A 20932-nucleotide genomic window follows, 5' to 3' on the forward strand; every position below is an offset into this window, starting at 1 on the left:
AAGGCCCAGAGGCTACTTGAGGATAAGGGTTAATGAGTGTACATTAGTCAATGGGACAATATCATAGTAATCGTTAGTAGTGGAAATTTATTACTTAAAGGGATGACTCATCAAGAACTTGTTTATGTTGAACTTGAAGACAACCAAATTGTAGTCAGCTGGGAAGCAGGCAAATGGAAGAATGTTCCACAGGTGTGCAGTTCTAAGAAAGGAGCTTTGTTCATGGAATCTACGTTTAGGTTTAGGCACAGATAAAGAGTGGAGGAAAGTAAATAAATTGGAACTCTGATTTAGAATGATAGTACATGCCAGGTTCTCACCAAGTATTAAATAGAGTTTTTCCTGAGTATGACATGAAATTGCATCTAATATGAACATTACTTGCACTAGGTAAATAACACTAGTTAAAGCAACCACCATGAATTAATATTTGGATATACAGGGTGCGGCAGAAATATCTCCTACATTTTCACATGCGACCTTCCGAATCATGCTCGTGCAGTTTCTTAGCCATCATTAATTTGTATGGATGGAACTACATATCAGTATGTACAATTCTTCTGACTATTTGATCAGACAATCTGAAGGCCAAAGCATGTTTGCAAGCTGAACGTGTAGGAGACTGAATAACAGAGAGTCTCACAGCTCGAAATACTATCTGGTGATTGAGCGCTTTGAGGCCTTCCGGGTGGCTTCTTTTAAGTCCCGAACCTATAGCTGTATTGATTTTCTATCTGGAACTGCATCATGCCGTCCTAACTTGTAATGAACTTGGAAAGCTCTCTGTGTTGCAGTTACAGATTTCTTCAAAAACATTTTTACAGTAAAAGCATGATGTGCACTAGTCGAAACCATATTGCTTGATGAGGGTACCTGAAAAAAGAAATGGCGAGTTATTAACTAAATGAAAACATCATTGGTACTTGCATGAATTCAAAAGCAGCATATAGTTGAAAGTTTAAAATGTGGGAGATATTTCTGCTGCACTCTGTATTAAGAATTTAAAGCATAAAAACCTTTAATAAAATGACTCGTTTCAGAAGTAAACAACTGAAAAGGGTTGATATGCTGTAAAAAAAAAAAAAAAAAAAATTTCCATTGATAAACATTTTGCTTTCATAACAATTATTAAATGTTTTGCAAACAAAAATTCTAATTTTTTTTTTTTTTTACTGAAAATTACTCCAGCCACTTGATTTAAGGCAGATTAAAGTAAAAAAAAAAAATATTGCATCAAAGTAAAATAAAATTTGCGAATGATAAGTGATAGATGAATAGATTTCGACCCAGAAAGCAGCAATTCTTCCCTCTTTGTCAGAAACATTCGTTCATTGAATGAGAAGATTAAAGACAAAATAGGGGAAACAAGAGTTATAAGGCTACCGAAAGTAAACCCAAGGTTTGCTATTTGCAAATGTATTTTTAATATCAGAAACTGTCAACGATTACTTAAGGCGAATCACTGTCTTTCATTTTGTTGAAAGAAACTTTATAATCTTAATTAGATGCATCCAAAAATCTCCATAAAAGGCTCTGTTTGTCCGTCTATTGATCTGTCATGAAATAAGTATGGAATAACCCCACCACCGTTTGATATGGAGATTGAATGGGTGTATCTTAAGTATATCCATTGTTATTTCTTTTCAATTCACATCCATGAAAATATTGTCATAAAAAAAGATTCAAATTATGAAATGTAATTTCTTTTTTTTTTTTCTTTTCAGAATTCAAAATGCTATCAGCACTGGTAACCCTGTTTTTTCCTTAGTCCTGCTTTCAGCCATCTCCAGTCCTTTGCATGGTATGTACACATGAATGAAATCTCTTTTTTTCCTCATTTCTTCCTTTTTTCGTTATCACTCTTTCTATACTGTCTTTCTCTCTCTCCTGTCTTTCTCTCGTCTTTTTCTCTCTTTCTTGTCTTTCTCTCTCTCTCGTTTTTCTCTCTCTTTCTTATCTTTCTCTCTCTCTCGTACACACACACACACATACATACACACACACATACAATTTTTTGAAAGTAGACACCAAAAACGTAATAAGAACGATACAAAACCAAAATGTTGTGTGACAAGTCATGAATATTATTTTTATTTTTTCCGGTTGGATATTATTTGATGGCTGATAGTTTTGTTTAATTTTTCTTTGCTTTTTCAAATCCAACAAATAATTGTATATGCTTTAGATGTTGCTTAATATATTTTTTTTTTTTATAATAATCAGATGCGACTTATTTCGATAATTTAATAGCATTTTTTTTCCTTCTGTCTTTCCCTATTTTAATCATATTTTCCAAGATGTCAGCATGTATTTCTCATCTTCAAATGACTTTTGCTTTCATTTTGTACTTCAACAAACTACAAAATAGATTTAGCATTGCACACATGCGAAACATTGAGAGGGTTTGATTAGATTCATGCAAGTCTTTAATATTATAACTACTACTACTACTCGCTAGGAGTTCTTACACAGCTTATCATTAGAGATTACTTATTGATAATAACTGGTGATGTTCCCTGGAGTCTGGGTGATAAGTTTCCCTGGATTGCCAATACCCTCCATTTTTTTTCAATAAACTTTGAAAATGACTTTGCATTATCACAACTGCTTACCATTGATTTCTCAGTTGCAATGACCATTAGTTTTCACTGGAATTTGGGTGGCAATAAACCTCCCTAAGATCCAAGTATTATTCGCACTCATCCAATGGAAGTCTGGTTAGTGCGCTCACTCCCTGGTCTTTCCATTTTCCTCGATGCTTCACAACTATTTTGTATGGTATCAGTCAAGGCTAATACCTTTTCCTTTAATGTGAAGGGAGTACAATTTATGATATTTTTTGCAGTTTCAGTTCCCTTGGGCTCATGTTCTTTTCTATCCTTTTGTTGTACTTCTGTTGTAGTCAGCATGTGACTGGTTAGCGTTTGTAGTATATATTGATTTATTATTATTATTTACTCACTAGGAGCAGTCACACAGGCCATCATCAAAGATTTACCTTTGAGAACAATTTGTGGTGTTCTTGGAGTCTGAGTGATAACAAATCTTCCCAGATTTCTAGAACTCTCCAGCTATTTTGATAGCCTTTGCAGATGAATTTGCATTATCGCAACGACCGCTTACCATTGATTTCTCGTTGGTAGTGACTACTGGTCTTCACTGGAATTTGGGTGATAATAAGCCACCCCAATGTCCCAGTCCTCTTTGCACTCATCCAGCGGAGGTTTGGCTAGTGCTTTCACTCCTTGGTCTTTCCAACCCCTTGACCCTCCTCACTTATTTGGTGTGGCGCCAGTTTATGGTCACACACGCACACAAAAAAAGAGGTGGGGTGGAAGACAGGAGTGTTAACTTACAATTATACAGTTTCAGTTTTTGTGATTTCATGTGATGTCCCTTTGTGTTTTACATCTTTAACAGTTTCTATATGTCCGGCTTATGCCTGTAGCTCATGTGTGTTAGTCTCCCCATTCTAGGGTTTTCCTTAATATTTCAGTTGTTTTCATTATTGTTATCCGTTGTATCTTCTCAGCCATCCCTCTGATTCCAATCTCACCCATTCTTTTTTCAAAGGTTTTTGGTATTGTTCCTAGTGCTCCTACTATTAGTGGTGCTATCTTGACTTTCTCCATCTTCCATATTCCTTTGAGCTCTCTGGCTAGTTCTGTATATTTGCTCTGCTTCTCTGTCTTATTATTATCATCATTATTATGATCTTTGAATAAATGTAGGTATGATATTATGACGTTATGGAAAAAGGAATAAAAGCCTGTAACCTTTTAAGAAAATTTTCCATGTATCGTCCTCATTTTCAGAGGACTTCTTCAGGAAATGATAGAGTAATAAAACAAAATATACCATGATGAGCAGGAAGATCATTTTTTGGAAAGCGAAGGGGTCTGTTTATCATGTCTCTCTTTTCGCAAGTCACGCATGCATATTAAAGTTAAATGCTTATTTTACAATGTTATGACGTCATAAGCACTTATCCATGTCATGTGGGAAAAAGAGTTTGTAAGTTTTTTGCTTTCTTCTCCTCTTTCACGCTTGAGCACGACCACTGGAGCTGATTTTTTTTCTTTTTTTTTTTTTTCAATCGCATAGGCACTTTCTGCTATTTTGATTGAAAGAAAACTTGTTTTTATTTATTTGAGGGAAGCAGGGGTTCCAGTGCAAGGGCCACAAAAAGTGCTCAATATCTGGGGAATAACTTCTCTTCTTATCCCTTTTGGCCAAATATCTGGTGGGGAGGTTGTTATGTACTTTTTTTTTTTTTTTTTGAGTGATTAAATTTTTCTGTTTTTATCCGTTTTTAAGAAAGATTACCATATCTTTTATTTTTGAAATTGTTGTGGGGGTATCGACGATGCCCACGATGGAGTTGACATATAATAATGAAAAAGTGCTCAATACCCTTAGTATAGCAGGTGTGTCCAAATTGAACTTCATGTGGACCCAGACAACGCCCTGTATCCATGCTAGTCTATTATATAAATGGCAGTTGTGTGTATGCATGTTTGTATGTCTGGCTAAAACTAAAACCAAACACACACAAAGTTGGCATTTTCTTGATCAGCATTACCCCAGATGAATAATATCTACAATTTAGGAAAAAATACTGGTGTGGATTTTGTCAGGAGAGGGTTCGGTTTTCCAGCCATTTGATGTACTAACTAAAGGGAGATAACTTTGATTATTTAATCAAGAAGTTAATTCCTTTATGCAGACTTATTCCTCAAGTAATCTATAAAAACACGATGCTTGCATGTATGTATGTTTATCCAGAGAGAGAGGAATGGGCTGGGCAGAGAAGAAAGGGAGGGGAAAGAAGGAGATGTAGAAGTTTTAATAGAAATCTATTACACTTTTGCCTCAGGTGATGCGAATTAGCCCTGCTAGTTGAAGTACAGTAGAACCCCAGGATACATTAAAAATTAGTAACAAAATATAGTACAGTATATAAGACACATGTATAGAATCAAATAACATTATAAATAATATCGTAACACCTAGCAAACACTGTAACCAGGGACCGGAAAAACATTGTATTCCACATCGTAACCTGAAAAAAACATATCATAGGGTCACCGTACCCCAGGGTTCTATTGTATATAGCAAAAATAAAAATGACCGTTGATTAACTCGTATTTAGTGTAATATATTCTTGTGTACAGCTTGCAAGTTTGTTCAGGTAACAACTAAGCCATTTATCATGGCCAAAGGCAGGTTAATTTCATCGTTGTGAGAGATGAATGCAGGATCTTCAAAAGCCAATGTAAACCTTTGAAATATCTCTCAAATTACATGCAATCCCATTTCAATGGCTGAGATGTGAAAAGTCTTCATTTTATTAAATTATAAAATAAATGTAATCTTGGCAGATTCATTTTTTTTTAATTCCTAAAACAAAATTGTGTAACCCCCACCCCTTTCTGAAGACTTGCAAGCCATAAAATAATTATTCCTCATTTCCATATATTTCCTTATAAGTTTTTGTTTGTTTGTTTATCTGCAGGTGCTTTGAACGCCATTGTATTTGGAATGGACAGAAATATCTTTGAACAACTCACACCCACCCGAATTAAGGTAAGAAAATATTTTTCTATCCTGTTTTTTTTTTTTGTTTTGTTTTGTTTTTGTTTTTTTTTGTGCGTGCATTTTAACGTGGCCTGACATTTTTTTTTTTCAATTTGTTCGTCTTTTGCATGAAATTTTATTTTTATTTAAAAACAGAATGGGAAATAACTTTTTAAAAAAAAGTTTCTTTGAATTTTGTTTCCTGATTTACCAAGTTTCTGTTGTTATTCATATTCTTTGGAGTCTTTGGAAATTCGTTCTCATCTTGAGTATTATTTTCAGTGTTTCGGTTGATGTAACCTCCAACCTTCTTCGAGTTTATCTTGTTGAAATCAGGAATTTTTCTGTCAAAGACTGGAATCTGCAGAGGATTTTAAATAGGACTCTTTATTTAATCCACAGGTGTAGCATGCTTTAGTTTCATCAGCCATAGAAGTCGTAAATAATTTGCAATTATATTTTGAGTGTTGCCCACACTACAGATTAAACCTTCAACTTCCAGAAGAGTGTAACTTACAACTGAATTTTACCAAGTACTTTATCCACTATGCCACAGATCCTCGCATGAAGAAGGTCAGAGATTACATTGACTGAAACATTGTGAAAAATAGCACTCAAGATGAGAACAGTAGTCTGAAGAATTCAGATAATATGAATAATTTATCCTCATCTCAAAAATTCCAAATCATACTAAGTTATTGTCATTTTTGTTTGCATAATCCCATAGACATCTTTGCACACTTTCCTTTCGTGTCTGTCTACAGCAGAGATCTCCAACCAACATCCACGTGAATCTGACAACGTCGCTCACGAAATCGTTTTATACATTTCATTTCTATTTATCTTTTGTTTATTAGGAGATATACATTTATTTTTTGAAACTTTAACCTAAAAACAAATATTTAATCTTTAAAAAAAAAAAAAAATGTGCATGTATGGGGTTCAAAGATAAGATAGCTTTCGAGGTCCACAAGTAAAATAAGATTGAGAACCACTGGTCTATAGCGTTTCGGTCCAGCATTAGCAACCTGATTTCTATATTCCTGTATTTGGTCCATCCATAGGTGCCGTAAAAAGATTCTAGAGATAAAATGGCATGATCGGACTATCAACCAAAAAGTCAGAAATCACACTAACCAACAAGTAGTATAGTTAATAATCTGCAAACAACATCTAGACTGGCTCAGACTTCCCTAAGATTGGCTCCCTAAGAGAATTGCTAACCAAGTGCTCCAATGGATCTCTGATGGAGGAAGACCAAAAATGAACTGGATAATCAAGAAAGGTTTGATTGCAATGGGGGGAAAAATGGAGGGATGTTGTGAATCTGGCTGCAGATCGAAAACAATGATCTATTTTGACTGCCTCATGTGTCACAGGAGGCAGGAGTCTTAAATCTAAGTCTAATGTTTAGGTGTTCTTCTAGGACAGGGGTCTCCAAACTATGGTACATAGGCGAAATACAGCCCACCAAAGTCTTTAATCTGGCCTGCAGAGCTCGTACGGAAAATGTAAAAATACTCATGAAAAATTGAAAAAATGGTAATGTGTGAAAATAATGTTCTGGTTTTTCTTTATGTTCATAAAATAAACCAGTTTCAGCAAATGAGCAAAACAGTAAAAAAAAAAACGGCCAGGTATTTTTTATTTTATGTTGGTCCGTGTAGCTTTAGAAGTCAGTAATATGGCTCCCTGTTTGAAAACTTTGGAGACCTCAGTTCTAGGAAGTCTTTGCTAATATCAGCTATTTTCATAAGACTTAGCACTTCACTTCTGAACATATGTCTAGATTAGTTCAATCTTAGTCTTTTTACTGCATTGAGTATATACATGCTGTGTTGAGTATATACAGTTTCACTTCCAGTCTCTTCTATTAGCGATCTTCATTTCCATTTCCATTCTTCTCAATTAATTGTTCTACTTAAATGTTTTTTTAATTAAGCAAGCAAACGGTCTCCCTGAAAAAGCAATTTTCCTATTTTTCTTAAATAAGGGAATTTTGTAGATTTTGTATTAACTGTGGCACTGTAGATAATTTCAATCTGACAAACGACAAGTTTAATATAAAAATTTTTTTTTTTTTTTTAGAAAATAATTTCCTTTCTATCAAAAGAAAGAATAATTGTTATTTTATTTCTCCTTTCCAAGAGATTAGACACAATATAAATATCTAATCAAGCATGGGTTTGATCAAAGAGTGTCTGAGGAATGAACTTGATTCAAACTTGGCACAGCTAGGTTTTCAGCCTGCATCGTTAACCACTTGGCCACTATGTCATGTATGGAATGTTTGTTTTTTTTACTAGGAGGAGGAGATCGCCGCTTATCAAGGCCCGAAGGCCACTTGAGGATAAGGATTAATGAGTGTCAGATAGATGGTGAAACAGCGCCATGATAATTCGTAATGGTAGAACTTGGGTAGTGTTTGATTATTTAAGAGAGTGGCTCAACATTGAACTTATTTATATTAAACTTGAAAACGACCATGTTATAGTCAGTTGGGAGCATCCCCACGGTATTGACAGTTCTAGGAAAGAAACTTTACTCATGGAATTTTCGATTAGCTTTATGCACAGATAGAGAGTAAGGGAAATAATTAAGAGTGGTTGTAGTGAGACGAGTATTTATTGCAAATGTTTTGCTGGATGTGGGTAGGGGGAATATATTGAATCTCAGTCGAGTACCTGCCATGAAAATCACGAAAAAGCAGAACGTTTTCTTCATTTAGGTTTTCTTCATTATGGGTACCGTTTTCATGTAATTCCAACCATTTTCTGCCTTACTTTATTCATGTGACTATTTTTATAGTCAGTAAACTTTTATCAACTTTGAAGTAAACTCTCTATTTAATCCATCCTTAGAGTAGATTGCTCCCATTTTGCATTCTCCACTTTTTGGAATATTAGTATTTTTTTTCATTTCATTAACTCAGGATAAAAAATATTTCAAGATTTGAACAAATAGTTTTAAAGTTTATAATCATATGAAACTGCACACTTAAAACTGAAATCGCCAGTGAAATGAGGAATAATTTCTCCCCATTCTTCAAAATGATGAAGGATAAAGACTGATCCCTCCAGCTCTCTATTACCCACGCTGCTCCAGCCAATGATAAATGGTTCAGTTATAACGTAACAAAAACACGAGTATAGTGAACCGAATGCATAAGAAAAACAATTGCACTTAAAGAGATCGCTTAAATTCTAAAAAGATCTTTTAAGTCTGAGTTTCTGGAAAATAGCAGATGAATCTCTGACGTCTGATAAGATGCTCCGTTTCCGTTAAAAACAAAGAGAAAAAATTTGAAAAATGCAAAGATAATATTATTTACATATTTCAAGTTAATCATGTATGAAGACACTGAACACACAACTTCTATGTAAACGCCTTTTTCCTTTAGGCCTTGTGTCAACTAGTCTAGGAAAAATTTACTTAGTTAAATATCTAAAATGGTATAAAATGTTGAATGAGAGCAGTTTACACAAAGGTATCCAATTTGAAATTTCCAGATAATTACTGACTATAAGAAAGGATCCCTGGAGAGTATTGGACTATATAACAGTCCAAACTTTGTTTATATAAGAATGATCAAGGAAAACCAACTAAATGAACATGCTTTATCTCAGAAATATTGCTAAACATTTAAACATACCAACCAGAATCGGATCGCTTGAAGAATGTTGAAGAGTATAATGGCAAAAAATTGTAAAACTGCTAACAACCAAAATATTCCACAAGGATCTGTGGTGCAGTTGATAAAAGTACTAAATAATAAGCAATTTCAAATTACAATCTTCTGGAGGTTGAAGATTCAATCCTTAGTACAGACAATATGAAAAATACAATTACTTAAGACTGCTACCCAGCCGTGGTTGACAGAACGAAAGCAAGCTACCGTCATGAATTAAATAAATGATTCTGTACCAAATTCCGTACAAACGGCCTGAAGAAGGTCGGAGACTACATCGGCCAAAATCTTGTGAACCAAGATGAAGACAACGGTCTGAAGCATGTTAATCATATTTCTAAGGAAATTCCGTATTCTTTTCCTGTTGTTTTTGGATGAACAAAAGATGAAAAAGAAAAAACCAAAATTGTTTTGTCCGTGAAGAAACGTCACATCAGTCGACAGACATTTTCTATTCTTTCTTCTGTGGAAACATCAAAAGAAAATATCGGCTGGTTAATCGTTGCAATGTTGTAAATAGGTTCTTAGTCTATCACGGTGAAGGGTGCCCAGTGTGGAGTAAACTCAAAATGAACTTGCATGATGCATCTTTTGTCAAGAAGTATGGATATCTTTCCACCTGTATATGAGGAGGGGGGATCTCGAACTCTGTGACATACTTTAAATACAAATTCCATTTGATACAAAAAAAAATTGAATTTTATACAACTCCCTCTCTTACTGGATCTTGGATATGACCTTAAATGATATTCAGTGATGTACCAGGTCCACTTTGGCTTGGAGTGATAATACCAAACAGGGAATCTGGTGCTTCCAAATTTGACTGTCTGAAGATACTAGCTTCCTGGCCCCAAAATCAATCAAACATTCATGTTATGTTTGTTTCTTTCCAGTTATACCCTGCAAAGTCATAAACATTTTACTTCAACAAAACAAACCAAACACCATAAATATTTAATCTCAAGATATAAAGAACTTGAAGTATAAAAACTTTTTCTAAAATTACTGGATTCAGCATCAAATAACCCAAAAAGGGTTGATATGCCATAAAACAGAACAACCACAAACCAAATCAAAATGAAATTGCATGATGCTTGTTACATATCGAGAAAAATTGACATGTTTGTATATGTGTGCATGAGAGGGATGAGGGTCTAGAACACTTTAAGATACTTTAAATACGAATTCCATTGGATGCCAAAAATTAGAATTTCAAAACTCTCACTCTTACCTTTTCGTTGCATTTGATGAAAATCATTTCCATTTTTCTTTGTCTTTTTTATGCTCTTTTTGATTAATCACTGAATTTTTTTTTTTTTACTCCAAACAAGGCGTATTGTTACTTGCATGTAAGGAGCTAATTATCGGGATCATGTCTACGTGTGGGAGAGTTGAGCTGCAAGATGTCTGTTCGCATGACATTTAAACTTCTACAGGTTTGTACAATCATGGAAGCGAGGAGCAGGAAGGGAATTCCAAAGTTTAACAGTCCATGGGAAGAAACTATTAGAGTAGAAGGCTTTATGGCATTTAGGGATGTTAACAGTGAAGAGGTGGGGTTTTGTTGCTTCTTTTGGTCAGTAGTATGTATGCTGGGGGACATAAGTTGTCCGAGTTCATTAGAGCACGTTTCATTAAAGTAGTTGTAAAACAGGGATGCAATATTGATTGGATGAGAACAAGGTTAGAGCTCTATTAGATTTGAGATTGTTTTTTTACTCTGCTTAAAAGATTGGAACAAAAGTTTACTTGTCAAACAGCCTTTGTTCATGTTCTATTAAATATTTTATAACTATTAAATAACTCATATATAATAGTATTTAATAGTTTTAAAATACTGTTATGTATTGGTTGTGATGCAAAATAAAGAAGTTAATGGCAAGGCTTGAAGTATATATAAGTTTTATAGAATAAGGCAACACCAAAATTTTAAGACGTTGACTTGAAAAGGAATGCGTTGTTTGGAATGGACAAAGCTCCCATAAATGAAAAATAATTCAAAGAATATTTATCTTTTTGGAGATGATTGTACAAGTCAATTGAGAAACTGATATTTTTTCTATCCAGCAGTGTAATCTTCAACTATGTGGTTAAAGTGATGACTGGTAGAGTTCGAAGATGTACACATGTACATATATATATATATATATATATATATATATATATATATATATATGGCATAATCACGTTGACACACCAGTCCCCGTCAGCTCACCCAAGTTAAGCAACATTGAGCTTGGTCAGTACTAGATGGGTGACTATTTGGGAATTCTAGGCACTATGTGTGATCTCCGCTTATCTAGGCATTTGTTTCCAGTTGGCCTGTACATACGCTTCATTTGCCACTAGTATTTAACAATATCGGCACAGGAAAGGTCTGGTTGAAGATTGCGCACCTCCTGCCACAAAATTTCACGTGATTACCCCTTCATAGGTATCCATAGTCTGTCAACGATTGAAGGATCCTTCTTATATATGATTTCCAGAATAAAATGTTTTCTCTCTATTAAAATGTGATTTTATTAATTCCAGCACGTTTGAGTTAATGATGGTGAGAATAGATGGAATATTATAACCTGAAAATCTTTAAGGGTGACCTTGCAGCAAACTTGCACTTTTTATCATAGGATGAAAACTGAAAATGTTTTAATCAAACTTGTAGATATGAGAAAAGTGATCAGTGTTTCTGATAGGTTTCTGACTAGGGCATTGGGTCACATTCAAAATTCCTGTTACTGTTTTATAACTGAGAATTCGGGAAGTTCTTGGTAATCAAGTGAGACATGGTGATACTAAAATGGTTTTGATTTCACGTTTCACACCTGCATGAAAAGATTCAAACATGAGTCCTTTACAGTTTTATGAAGAAAAAAAAAAACATTGTCTTCCGGTTATGCAGTTAAGCCTTTTATTTTACTAATGACGTAAAGGAAATGGATATTTTCAATATTTACGAAAACGAAAAGAAATAAACATTTACGAATGAAGTGAAATTTAATTAAAACTAACAAAAATCTAATATTTATAAACTAGAGGGGGGGGGGTCCTGCCCAGTCGTAAGATACACTTAAACATATTTTAATTTGTGCAGATTTCGTATTATTACAGAGCCAATTGTCTCTCATACACATACACACTCCAGCCACATACCCTATCGTTTGGGCTATCAACAGATGAGAAAATTTTTTAATTAAACCACTTCAAATTACCTTTGAATTTGTGCATACGCACAAGTAATTGAAGTTGAAATGAACAATTTCACTTCTTATAAACCGTCCTTAGTGTATGATTGCTATTTCCTATTAGTTTCAGTGTTATGTAACAAGTAGTTTGAGTTTATCGGTTAAATATTTTCAGACGCACATGCACAAATACATTTAATATTTTATTTATATAGATTAGCTCCCCCTCCCCATTACAATAACTATTTAATAATAACAATATATAGCTTAATGCTTCTATGTGAGAATGAAACGTGGGCTCCTATGTGTAGATTAATTACCATAGATATATTTTCATACTTATATGTATATATAGGTAACTATCTGATAATATATATATATATATATATATATATATATATATATATATATATATATATATATAGTCTTTGAAGTTTTTAACATTTGAAACCACACAAAAAATTATTTTTTATCATTCATTAAAAAAACATCTAGTCAGTAAGTCATTTAATCACCTGCAATCACTGCATCAACTCTCAAATTTACTATAATACCAATTTTTATATTTTTTAAGGGATCTTCAGTTGTTTACCATGAAACACTGTTTCGGGGATTTAAAAACAAAACAGTGTATTACATCATGGCTCCCCAGCAGTGTTGATCAAACACCACCACCCTTAATCTTAGGAAGAAGACAAGTTACAAAATTTTTTTCCCCAATTTCCTATTCTTAATTGTAATTACTAACCTTTTCATAGTATAAAAATGAATTTCTTACCTGTGCGATTCATCAATTTTCATCATATATATTAGTGTTGGGACGATTAATCGGAATCGAGAATCAGAAAAATCGGAATATTATCGAATGCGAAAAATTTGTACCGATTTTCCGATGCCAAAACGATTCTTTTAATTATCTTTTTTATTTGATTTTTTTTTTTTAAAGCAAAATCTTCCATTGGTGGTAATAATGATAAAATAATGAATATTTATTGATTTTAAACGACCAGTGAAGCTACAATCAAGACATAGGAAAATATCTGCACATTTAACATGTGTGTTTTTATGGTAATTGGAGAAAAAATACAACTAGTTTAATATTTAGAGATTTATAAATAATCGGAATTGGTAATTGTATCAGAATCAAGAATTTAGTACAGAACCGGTAATTGCAGCAGAATTGGGGAAAATATTGGGATCGTTCCACCACTAATATCATCATCATCCACAATCACTCGTGATGATTGCTCTCCCGTCAGTGAGATTAGGTCTGGTCATTTGTGGGTCCTCAGATGGCTGTGGAAGCCGATCCTTAACCCACAGACTTTATTGCAGTGGGGACATGTGTGGGTGGTCGTTTGGATAGTGAAAGAGGCAAAAGGAGCTGTGTTGGTAGTAGATCTCTCCTTTCTTTGCTTCCTCCTATTTTCTGCGGTTCTGTGGAAGTCCTTTTCTGAATGAATCGTGCCTTCATGGACCATCTTGCTCCACATGCCCCTCTGAAGAGCAGCATCCTCCAAACTGGTGAGGCTGAAGTGACACTGTCTCAGATGGGTCTTTATGTTGTCCTTATATCTCTTTTTCTGTCCTCCTTGGGACTGCTTTCCCTCTTTTTAGCTGACTGTAGAGCATTTGCTTTGGAAGGCGGTTGTCAGGCATGCGCATAACATGGCCCGTCCATCGCAGCTGATGTCGGATGATGGTTGTGGTGATGGAAGGTATATTGGCCTCCTTCAGGACGCTTACATTTTTTCTTTTGATCCTTCCATCCAATCCTAAGGATCCTGCGGACACAACGCTGGTGATACTGCTCCAGGGCCTTCAGATGTCTTCTGTAGGTGGTTCAGCTGTCGGACCCATAGAGAAGAGTGGGCAAGACAACTGCTTTATAGACAATCAGTTTGACCCTGCTCTGTATGTCCCGATTTTCAAACACCCATTTCTATAGCCTGGCAAATGCTGCACTGCTGCATCCGATGTGGTGGTGAATCTCTACGTCAATGATACATCTTGTGGAGAAAAGACTGCTAAGGTAGGCAAATTGATCCACATTTTCTAAGGTGTTGCCTTCTATAGAGATTGTGGGCGGCTGTGGGTGTGTGCCAGGAGTTGGTTGATGTAGGATCTGGGTCTTTTTGATGTTAAGGTCAAGTCCCAGGAGCCGATAGGCTTTCCAAAGACATCCAAGATGTTCTGGAGGTCCGCTTCTGAGTGAGCAACCATCGCATTGTTTGTCTATCCTTGGATTGGAGAGGGTTAGGCTCTGATAGATGGGCCTATACACAGCTTTAGTGACATTAAAGAAACTCCTCGTGTCTCCTAAGTCAGCGAGCCTCTGGATTTCCAGGGCTTTCTCCATCCACCATTTATTCTTCAACTCTCTTACTCTAGTCTGGACGAGTGCCTTTGCCTTGGATGGGGCCTGCCTTTTGGCCATACAGTTGATGTCATTTTGCCACGTACAGAAGGCTTTTCTCTTGGCATCAATAAGATGTTGTATTTCGATTTCGTTGTCATTGAACTAGTCTTGATGTTTCCTTGTCTTATAGCCAATGGTGTCTTTGCTGGTCTCATGAAGTATGGTCTTAAGAACTTCCCAGTGTTCCTCCATGCTCTCTGGATATTCTTCAGGGAGCTTCTCATGCAGGGTGTTTTCAAATTGTTGCACCCTGTTTGTGTCCCCCAGACTGTCGATGTTGCATTTGGGGTGGAGCTGTTTCCTTTGTGTCCTCCTCCTCCACCTCAGCTTGATGCTCATGGTAGAGTGGATGAGGCAGTGGTCAGTCCAGGATTCGTCCTCACTGATCATGGCCTTGTTGACGTCTCTGCAATCTCAGGCCCTGACAATCACATAGTCGATGAGATGCCAGTGCTCTGATTGGGGATGTATCCGGGAGGTTTTGTGTTGGTTTCTCTGATGCAACAAGGTGTTTGTGATCACAAGCTCATGTTCTGCACATTTAGACATTAGGAGGAGTCTGTTGGTATTGACATTCCCCACATCCTCCCTGCCCAGTGTGCCTTTCCAGAGGTTGTGATCCCTGCCAACCCTGGTTTTGAAATCCCCGAGTAGAAGGAGTTTGTCTTCCTTTGGGATGTTTGATAGCACCTGGTCAAGGGTTTCATAAAAGGTCTCCTTTTCCTCATCCTATGAGTCCAAGTTGGAGTATAGGCACTCACAGCCATGGCCATCTGGTTGTTTGAGAGACTCAGTCATAGAGTCATGAGACGATCATTAATGCCTACTGGAGATTCGGAAAGTTGGGAAATGAGTTGGTTCTTGATGGCAAACCCCACACCATGGGTTCTGGGTTTAATAGCTGCTTTTCCTTTCCAGAAGAAAGTGTATCCACTTTTCTCCCCTTTTAGTTGTCCCTCCTCTGCCAGGCAGGTCTCTGACAGGGTGGTGATGTCGATTTTGAACTGCTTCAGCTCCCTGGCAATGACTGTAGTTTTTCTTTCAGGACAATTGCTGGATGCACTATCCATAGGTGTCATTATATTCCATACTCCAAAGTTCATTTTTTTCCCGTTTTCGACTGCCAAGAGGTGAACCCACTGGATGCGGTATTCCAGTCAGCTGAAAATAAAGCATCCTATTTTTAGGGTGCCTTTTCTAGCCCCTTCCCGATGTGAGGTGAGCAGAGCGGATCCTAAATAGGACTGCTCAGACATGGGTGCCGCTGCCGAGATCTCTTTCTGCCTTGGCCCATCTCTTGGCTAGAATCTCCCAGGCCTCACTGCCCTGCTCCCATCACCATTTCCATCATTACATCACTAATATATATGTGCAGATCATCATATAATGATTAGATCACTCTAGCAGAAGTTAAAAACATTTAAAAATAAAGGTTTAAATTTTAACAGTATTTCTCATGGTTAACGGTGGCCGAATGGATTGGGTCCTTACTAATGAAGCTAGAGATGGCTTCTGTTGCTGGGTTTGAATCTATAAACCGATGTTAATCATGACACTTTGCACTAATTCCTGAAAGGATGAAACACGAGTGCCTGTGGGTATTTAATAATTATTATAGTAAATAATTATATATATGTTACATGTGTGTGTCTGTTAGTTTTGTATGTATAACTATATTCAACTTTGATTCGAATCCAGTCCATTCCACAGAAACACTTTCATCAAACCCATACTTGACCTTATGTCTAACTTCCTTGGAAGGAGGTAAATAAAATAACTATATTCAACGGTGACATCTTAGGGCAAAAAAGTAATTAAGAAGAATAAATTATGTTAAAGATTAAATTGTTGCAACCATCTCCATTTCTTCCATGTGTGACTAAGCCTTGTTCTAGCCGCTGAGATTATATCACTAACTATGGGGACTGGCATGTATAAAAACCCGAGCACACTAAATAATGCAAATAATAAGTGACACAAAGAATCCATTAAAAGAAATCGCAATATTTTGGAGCCATTCTATTTTCTTTAACCTTTTTTTTTCTCAACGCTGCTATAAATTGTTGCAACCCCCTTTCACTCTTATTCTCCGACCCCCCCCCCCAAGCCCCCAGACTTTTGCCAATCCCAACCAATCAATTTCTTTCTTTCAAAAATCTCAGTCAATTGCAGCTTTTGAAACTTGCTATGCCTGCCATGGTTGATGGTTTAATGAAAACCTGATTCAATTTAACCCATTAGGGGATATGGGGAGGGTGAATTTCTTTTTCTTTGTCTTGAGCTTCTAAATTTGATTTTTTTTATTTATATTTTCAGTTCTCTAAATTGCTTGAGAAAAATTGAAAAATGAGATCTTAGCCGTAACCAGTAATTTTGTTTCTCTTTCTCTATCCGCCTTCCCTAATTCTATTGGAAAATGTATTCGCCTTCTGAATTATAAATCTCTCAGATATCTTTAATATAATGTGTTGCCTTTATTTCAATATCTATATGTATGAATAACTATTTTCTTGCTTGTAACCCCAAGCGAGATAATTCAGTATATCTTCAAGAAGTATTTGTAAACAATACAAAGACGTTTTTTTTTATCAATTGAATTTAAAAACTGCATTCAAGATAGGAACTAATGAAAAACTATTTCCTGATTTGTGTGTATATTTAAAAATATATATATATATATATATATATATATATATATATATATATATATATCTGTATATATTAAGAAAAATAGGAAAGTTGTCTGTGTATTAGTGTGTGTGTTTTATGTCTTCTAAAAACTTTTGTCAGTGGCATCAAACAGTCACAAACCTGACATCGTTAGAAAGATCAAAGTCTCGGATGAAAAATATGCAAAAATTTGCCAAAAAGATTCATTTTATAACGGTCAACTGGGCAGGTTTTTGCAAGGGAGATACCTTTCTCCCGAATTACATAATTTTAACAAAAGTCAATGTATTTCTCTATTTACGTTTGGAAACATGTTGACTCATGTTACCAGAAATGACGTCATCTCTCTTTAATGGGGTTTATTATTACTTTATTGCACAATAAAATTGAGTGGTTATACACTATGAAGCCGAATAAAATACTGAGTTTCAAGCAAAAATAATGGTACCTATGTAATTGTCATGTGTCAAATAGTAAAATATCCAAGAATCACAAAAACTAATTAGGCAGAAAAAATTATTCAGAAAAATATGTCCCAATAAGCAGAAAAAAACAAACAGTTGACATGTTTTCAAAACAAATCAGTGTATTTGTGTAGAAATTGAAAAATGCTGAGTAATTTTACCGGAAATGATGTCATTTCTCTTTAACTAAACAGGCCATTTATATCAGTCTATTATTGTTTATATTGAGATTACCAAATCTTCATTTTTTTAGACACAGGTAGTGGGGAATTGTGTCCGTTTTGTTGTCACAAGGAAATTCCCCCAAGCATTACCCTCACGTTTTTTTTTGTTTGATATTAGTTAAAATATGATATCTGTCCTCTGTTTATGGGGTGGGGATGAGTTATGTTCTGGAAATGGCGTCATTTCTCTTAAAATCATAGAGGAGGGTAAGTGGTGTACGTTTTGTTGTCACAACATTTTGCTAAGTATTCTATTTTGATTTAATCCATATTATGTTAATGGCAGATTATCAAAATTTTTTTTGAGGGGGGGGGATAAGTTCGCTAGAATGCTGAGAACAGATACTACACTTTGATCTTAGCCAAAATGGCAAATAAATTCCTCCCATGCATTATCTCCATTTTTGTTTAGTATTAGTTAACATTAAGTATCCGTTACTCACTCCAATGTCTTGATTAGTCTATGAGCTGTGTTCATGTTCCGTTCTATCTCCTCTGGGATCCTCTGACCACTCTGTTGTAGGAGTTAAGATAAAAATGAAATATAATAAGTCTTCAGACGTACCTCTCCACCGTACTGTATATTGATACTCTATTGCTGACTGGGATAGCTTCCGTACATTCATATCTTACATACCTCTGCATTCCATGTTTAAAAAGAATGTGTCCTCTATAGTATCAGACCTGACCGAATGGTTAATTATAAGCATAGACTGATTCATACCATCCAAAAAATTCCAACAAAAACATAACAGCCAGCTATGGTTCTCCCCTGAATGTGCTGCTGCCAGCGCGTACAGAAATCACTTTTTCCATAGCTACCAACGTAATAGATGTACTGAGACTAAAGCTGCTTTCAGGACTGCCAGCAACCACTGTAAAAGAGTTATAAAAAGTGCAAGAGAGCTATATGCTCAGTCCGTTATATCCAAAGTAGCTGATCAGTGGCTTGGTTCCCACCAGTTCTGGCAAATAGCAAACAGGATCTTGAACAGAAGTGAGCATTCTATCTCAACTATCATCAATAGACCTGAGGTCATCTGGTTAGCATCAGACAAGGCCAGACTATTTGCAAAGAACTTTGCAGCTAATTCTACCCTATGCAACAATGGCCATCAACTCCCCGTATTTCCTCCTATAACAGACAACACGCTATGCAACATACAAATATCTGTGCATGAGGTTGCCAAGCTAATCAAGAACCTTGATTCCAGTAAAGCAACTGGCCCTGATAGCATTCCAGTTATAGTGCTGAAAAAGCTCCAACTAGAACTTGCCCCCATACTTAAAAAACTGTTTAAGCGTTACCTTAAGGAGAAGTGCTTTCCAACACCCTGGAGAACCTCATCAGTATGCCCTGTATTTAAGAATTCAGGTGAAAAGTCATCTCCCTCTCAGTACAGACCAATAAGTCTCCTGTGTGTCATGAGTAAGTTGTTGGAATCCATATTAAATAGAGAAATAGTCAACCACCTCAACAGAAATAACCTTCTTAGTGACATGCAATATGGTTTCCGCTCTGCCAGATCTACAGCAGATGTGCTAACGGTTATATCTCATAGGATTAGTGTATCTCTTGACAAAAGTTTCCTTTCCAGGGTAATTGCTCTTGACATATCGAAGGCCTTCGATAAGGTATGGCATAAGGGCCTACTTCACAAGATTTCCAGCTACGGTATTACTGGAAATGTTTTCTCAATCATTAAATCATTTCTCTCTGATAGGTTCATAAGAGTAGTGGTTGATGGGAAGAAATCAGAGGCCCACAGTATTAATGCTGGAGTCCCCCAAGGGTCCATCCTGAGCCCAACTCTCTTCCTGATCTACATCAATGATCTCCCAAAACACATACTTAAATCATTCGTGGACATCTATGCTGATGACACGACCATCTATGGCAACACATCAAAGGCCATAAATGACAAAGTTCTCTCTAATTCTCTCTTCTCTGATCTTGAGCGCGTGGTACAATGGGGGAAGAGATGGCTGGTCACTTTTAATGCATCCAAAACCAAGCTTCCATCTTTACATCATCAACGCTCTGATCCCCATCTGGCATCAATTAAAATGAATGGCTCTCGTCTTGGAAAGGCTCCATGTTTTGACAAGCTTCTGGGTTTGACCTTTACTCCTGATCTGAAATGGAACACGTACATCAAATCTGTTGCCAAGGACGCTGGGAAAATGGTGGGATCCTTCTACCACTCCAGAAGATATCTTACTACTGATGCAATTCTCTATCTGTATAAAAGCCAAGTACGTCCAAGGATGGAGTACTGCTGTCACATCTGAGCAGGAGCTGCTAAAAACAGCTTGTCCTACCTTGACAGAGTACAAAATAGACTTTGTGGTTTAGTGGGTGATACCCTTTTCTCTTCCCTGCAACCTCTCTCCCACAGAAGAGACGTTGCGAGCCTGTCTTTGTTTTATCGTTATTTCCATGGCAAGTGCTCATCTGAACTCCAATCCCTCGTCCCCCCTCGCCAATCTTTCATGAGAAACACCCGTCTGGCTGAAACTACTGTCAATAATTTTCCCCACTCTTTATCTGTGCCTAAATCCAAACGTAGATTCCCATGAGCAAAGCTCCTTTCTTAGAACTGCACGCCAGTGGAACTCTCTGCTGCTTGCCTGTTTCCCACCTGACTACAACTTGGATGTCTTCAAATCCATCATAAACAAATTCCTGACGAACTGCCCCCTTAAGT

At 36.1% G+C, this 20932-nt stretch overlaps 1 protein-coding gene across 2 annotated transcripts in view; it reads left to right on the top strand.

Moving 5' to 3' along the window:
• Positions 1–20932, top strand: part of LOC145287914 (uncharacterized) — a 1114340-nt gene that overhangs the window by 811699 nt on the left and 281709 nt on the right. For both annotated transcript variants that reach the window (XM_080135863.1, XM_080135862.1), the window contains exons 12-13: positions 1725–1801; positions 5516–5586. In XM_080135863.1, the coding sequence (XP_079991989.1) occupies positions 1725–1801; positions 5516–5586 (148 nt within the window). The remainder of the gene's footprint in view (positions 1–1724; positions 1802–5515; positions 5587–20932) is intronic.

Source organism: Euprymna scolopes, chromosome 11 (genome assembly GCF_053919585.1).
Source record: "Euprymna scolopes isolate OS-2025 chromosome 11, ASM5391958v1, whole genome shotgun sequence".
NCBI classification, from domain to species: Eukaryota; Metazoa; Mollusca; class Cephalopoda; order Sepiida; family Sepiolidae; genus Euprymna; species Euprymna scolopes.